Here is a 5,479-nt window from a genome sequence, read left to right as displayed (position 1 = left end):
GTATATAATAATAAAAAACTTTTAAATATATCAATATACAAATATTTTTTAATAAAATTTAATTATTAATCTTAATTATATATAATATATATATTTTATAATTAAAATTAATAACTAAAAATTACTAAAATACCAATATATCATCACACTTAAAATTTTTTCCATAATAATAACAAAGAACTACCAGCTAGAACTAGAAATCTACAAATACGAGTACGGTAGAGTATTTACTTATCCCTTATTGATGGAAAAGCAAAATTTGAGGTTCCTCCCAAAACTTGGAATCAAGTAGCGAAACCCGTCTATCACATCAGCATCCAATGGAAGCATGCCACGTCATTTTCCATGGTTCTGTAAAGCAGAGACATGTCCACATACAGTGACAGTAAAAATTAGTCAGAGAAAGAAGAGAACCTCTGCTTCCCTAATAACCAAGCCCAGCTCACACAACACAACAATCACAGAGTAGAGAGAGAAAACAAAGAAACAAAGAAAGAGAGAGGAAAAAAGGGGAAAAACTAGAAAACCCTTTGCTTCCACACTGCATTTCATTGCATTGCAAATTACTTTCCCACTTCCATGCGTTGAGCTCCACGGAAACAACTTTGGCCGATTCAGTGTCCATGGCGGTAGATTTACAACCTTTCGAGTGCTGAAATCTCTGGAATCGACTGAGGGTTTTGCTTTTCGGAGATTGTGAAAGGTTTAAACTTTTTGGGGGCTTAAGATATGTACGTGGCGCCTCCACCTCAGCGCTCCGATCTGGCTTCAGGATCCGGTGATTTGCGGGTTTACCAAGCTTGGAAGGGCAGTAATGTCAGTTCTTCTGCTTCTGATTTATGCTTTGAGCTTTAACTTTTTTTCTCATTATGTTTTACACTTTTCTCTTCATTTGTTGCGTGTTAACTTTTATAAATGCAAGTTTTCTTATGAATTATGAGTCTTATCATTTTTATGTTATAGTGGGATCGGGTTTTGTTTTGTTTTGGGGTCTTCAACCAAGGGTTTCCAGCTGAGTATGAAAGAAAAAGGGGAAGGGGGGGGGGGGGGAGGGAATAAAAGGTGTAAAGAAAATGGAGTTTTTAAAAAAAAAAAATACAAAGGAACTTTTTCGAATCTGTTGCTTCATTTTTTAGGAAATATGTCTCTAAGGGTGTTTTTTCTCTGAGGAACTGACTAATGAAGCCTTGCAGCTGTAACATCCATTTGGTTGTCTGATTGGCGTGTCAAATTTAGTGTAGTTTATTTGGGTAGGATAAAAAATGTTGAACTTTCTGTTTCTTTCTAACCGTTGATGAAATGTTTCGAAAGCTCTAATTGCTTTGGATGCAATGGAGGCTGCAAGTTATTACTTATGATTTGATCAATGCCTGAGATATTGTTCTATCGAAAGAATCTGGAAAACTGGATGGGAAATTAAATACATAAGAAGTGGACATGATCAAAGTGAATCAAACATTCTACTATGCTGTTCTCCTCTAATTTAAGGAACCACCAAATGTTAACTTCTAAGAAATTGATTTGGGAACATTTTTCTGGTGGTCTTTGGGGAATCAAGTCCAGATGTACTTTTCATGTTGTAATTTGTTTGTTACAAAACATTTATTGAACAGGAAAATTTAGTTATATTGCTGCATATTATTTGAATTACTTACTATATCTGGCCAATTTATCACTTAGGAGATGCTTACTAATTCATGTTTTCCGTGCTTTTCTTTTGCAGAAATTTTTCTTTCAGGGCAGGTTCATATTTGGACCAGATGTGAGATCATTGGCACTGACAATTCTCCTCATTGTTGCTCCTGTTGCAGTTTTCTGTGCTTTTGTTGCCAGAAAACTGATGGATGATTTTAATGATCACTGGGGGATAAGCATAACAGCTGTTGCTGCTGTATTCACAGTTTATGTAAATTCTCTCTCTCTCTCTCTCTCTCTCTCTCTCTCTCTCTCTCACTTGTTTAGATGTACAGGAAGTATTTGCTAACTGTAGTGGTAATCCACTCCTAGTAGAAACATGGGAAACATTTTTCTCTATCAATCTATTGAAGCTCAAATGCACATAATTGAAGTTATCTAGAAAAAAGTGGTTAAATCCTAAATGAAGGACTACCTGGATACTACCCATTATTAACAGTTTGCAAGTTGCAATTGGAACCGTCTATGAAACAAAGCTAGCCGTAGCCATCACCCATTAACAAAGCTATGCACAGACTAGTGGAGGTAGTGCAATCTTATCATTGATCTTTATCCCCTTTTTTTATATCTATGAAAGGGTATATCTTATTAGGGAAAGAGAAAGGGGTTGAACATCCTCCTCCTTAAACCATTCAGCAAAAATAGCATTATTGATACTCTAAGAGAGTTTGACAATCCCTTTGCTCCATTGCTCTTATTGAAATTAGGTACTCTTTGTAAAACTCCATGGAACAACGACATGAGGCCATTGAAACAATTTTATCCATATTCCATGGTCATTTTAAGGATAGACAAATATTTGAGTAGGCCAGTTTTAACTTGAGACACCATATGATGTAACATGTTAATGTTTCCAAAACACAGAAAGAATGCTCTAAAATGATGCACTTGATTCTATAGACCATTTTTCAAATTCCAGAATGGCTTCTTTGCTTCTGGAAGCTGAATATCCTTTTTGTTTGAAGGTAGAACTAACACATATGATAAGTCCATATTAGTCTGTGTTTTTGGTTGTGTCTTTAGTGCCAGCTGCCAAATTAAACAATTTTATATAGATATTGTTTATTTGTTGCTTAATCATTGTTTGTTGATTTTCTCGTAAAAGTGTGGATGCATTAGCTAACTAATTTCCTTTCTATGCACACCAAGGATTTCAACTGATTGGCAATGGTGTAATATTTTCAGGACTTGGTTCTTCTTCTGTTAACATCTGGCCGAGATCCTGGCATAATCCCACGCAATGCACATCCTCCAGAGCCAGAAGGTTTTGATAATAATGTAGATGTTGGTGCTGGTCAGACTCCTCAACTGCGGTTGCCTCGCTTCAAGGAGGTTGATGTCAATGGAGCAACTGTTAAAGTCAAGTATTGTGATACTTGTATGCTCTACAGGCCTCCTCGATGCTCTCACTGCTCAATCTGTAATAACTGTGTTGAACGGTTTGATCATCACTGCCCCTGGGTTGGACAATGTATTGGACTGGTAAGTTAGATATTGCCTTTCAAGTTTTCTTTCCTTTTCTTGTGACGAAAGTTTGGATCCACTTTGGCTTGTTTCCTGTTTTTATTTTTGCATTTTATGTTTTAACTAATAAATACAAAAATGTTACCTTGTTCCCATTTTTCTCATTATTTCAAATTTTGTTGAAGTAAATTGTAACAATTAAAAATGGTGATGTTATTGATAGAAAAACTTCAAAAAAGGTTCGTGTAACTTTTTGTTTAAAGAAAAAGGAAGGCATCCCCTTTGTAAATGGTTGAAAACGGAAAAACCAAGGTGTCATTGTTGTAATGTTAGTGAAAACATTTTAAAAAATAACAGAGAAGGATGATTACTTCAATTGGTTGGTATTTGGAGTGGGAGTGAGGGAGGTGTGATTTATTAAATGTAAGGAAAGATAAAATGCTTCTTCTATTGTGTAACCTCCAAGCAACCAAAAATAGTATCTTCTTTCCAGAGGTACTCTTCTGTATTGAACAATTTTAGACAATTTTTGCACTGAACTGAATTGGACAATCTAAAGACTTGTTTTTTCTCCTTTCACTTATGCTATTAATTGATGTTCCTTGATTTTATGCATCTTCAGCAAGACCGTGGGCTGTTAGTTTGGTTCCCTATTATAAGGTGTTTTTTTTCACTTTATGGGGTTTAAATGAGTCCTGTTCACAGTTGACGATTACATGCTGAGATTTCTCATTCTCCATTCTTGACAAGTTCTATATTTTAATTTGACATTATGTATCTGAATGCTTGCTCAATTTTCATGCAGCGTAATTATAGGTTCTTCTTCATGTTTGTCTTCTCAACTACGCTACTTTGTATATATGTTTTCGCATTTTGCTGGGTCTATATTAGAAGAATTATGGTATCAGAGGAGATAACAATTTGGAAGGCCATGATCAAAACACCAGCTTCCATAGTGCTGATAGTTTACACCTTCATATCTATGTGGTTTGTTGGAGGGCTTACTGCCTTCCATTTATATCTGATTAGTACAAATCAGGTAATTAGTGTTCTTATATATCTGTGACTTAAAAGTGAGATAGCTTTTCAAATTACTGTAGGAGTGTACAACGCCACAATTTGATATTTGGGTGTTACTCTTGCAGACTACGTACGAGAATTTCAGATATCGATATGATGCACGAGCAAACCCATATAATAAAGGTTTTTTGAATAATTTCAAAGAGATATTCTGCACCAGCATTCCTCCATCCAAGAACGACTTCAGGGCATTGGTGCCAAACGAACCAGCATTACCTACCCGATCGGTGGGCGGAGGCTTTATGAACCAAAATATGGGAAAAGCTGGGGAGGACATAGAAATGGGGAGGAAAACGGTCTGGGGTGACATGGGTGCCGGAATTGACCATTCTGAAGGTCCATTAAACAATGAGAGAACAACTGTAAAGGAAGGTGAACTAGGTGATTTGTCTCCTGAAATCAGGACGACAGTTGATGAGACAGCCGACCGTGCTGGACTCCATCCTAGGCGATCAAGCTGGGGTAGAAAAAGCGGAAGCTGGGAAATGTCCCCAGAAGTTCTTGCTTTGGCAGCAAGGGTAGGGGAACCGAATCGTGTGGGTGGCGGTAGCAGTAGTAGCTTGACAAATGAGAATCGTCATACATAGCTGTCGGTCAACACATATCCTGGCCAAAGAAGGACAAGAATTTGATTTGGCAGTAGTGATGAAAGAATACATTTATTGTCGTAACTCGTTACTGAAGTTATTCTACGTTTGGGGATGGGGGGTGTTGTAGGCAATTCGCAAGGGTGTTTGTAACTGTTGTTTAGCAGGTTTGCTTGTAGGAAGGGATTGTTTGGTGTTTGGTGTTTGGTGTTTGGAGAGTGAGATTTCTTTCCTTTGCTTGATATGATGATGATGTTTGTGTATTGAGCTTACCAACTAATTGGCCTCTGCATATGTAAAAGTGATCTCTCTCTCTCTCTCTCTCTCTCTCTCTCTCTCTCTCTCTCTCTCTCTCTCAAGAGGCTTGGGGTGTTGGGAGACTATGTCCTGCAGGTCATTTAATTAAGGCTCAAGAAAAGAATTGTTATTTCTAACTTACCTCTGATGGCTTGAATTGAATGCAACTGGCTGAGTTTGGATGGTGAACTTGAGAAAGTTGCCAAATCTTACCACCATGCATCTTGTCTACAGAAGAAAGTTACGGGCATTTTATTAATGACTAGAACTAGATTGTGTATCATGATGTATCATCACTTAAAGCCATACAGTCACTGGTTTCATTATTTCTCTATCTAAGGATTGTGTTACCGAAA

At 37.0% G+C, this 5,479-nt stretch overlaps 1 protein-coding gene across 1 annotated transcript; it reads left to right on the top strand.

Annotated features, from left to right (window-relative positions):
- Window positions 1-220: 220 nt before the first annotated feature.
- Window positions 221-5,479, top strand: LOC112697147 (probable protein S-acyltransferase 7). The gene is made up of 5 exons (XM_025750193.3): window positions 221-816; window positions 1,724-1,906; window positions 2,881-3,177; window positions 3,965-4,198; window positions 4,305-5,479. Exons 1-5 carry the CDS (start codon window positions 730-732, stop codon window positions 4,824-4,826), a joined length of 1,323 nt encoding a protein of 440 aa, XP_025605978.1. The 5' UTR covers window positions 221-729; the 3' UTR covers window positions 4,827-5,479.

Source organism: Arachis hypogaea, chromosome 6, assembly GCF_003086295.3.
Source record: "Arachis hypogaea cultivar Tifrunner chromosome 6, arahy.Tifrunner.gnm2.J5K5, whole genome shotgun sequence".
NCBI lineage: Eukaryota > Viridiplantae > Streptophyta > Magnoliopsida > Fabales > Fabaceae > Arachis > Arachis hypogaea.
This window is presented reverse-complemented; position numbering and strand designations above follow the sequence as displayed.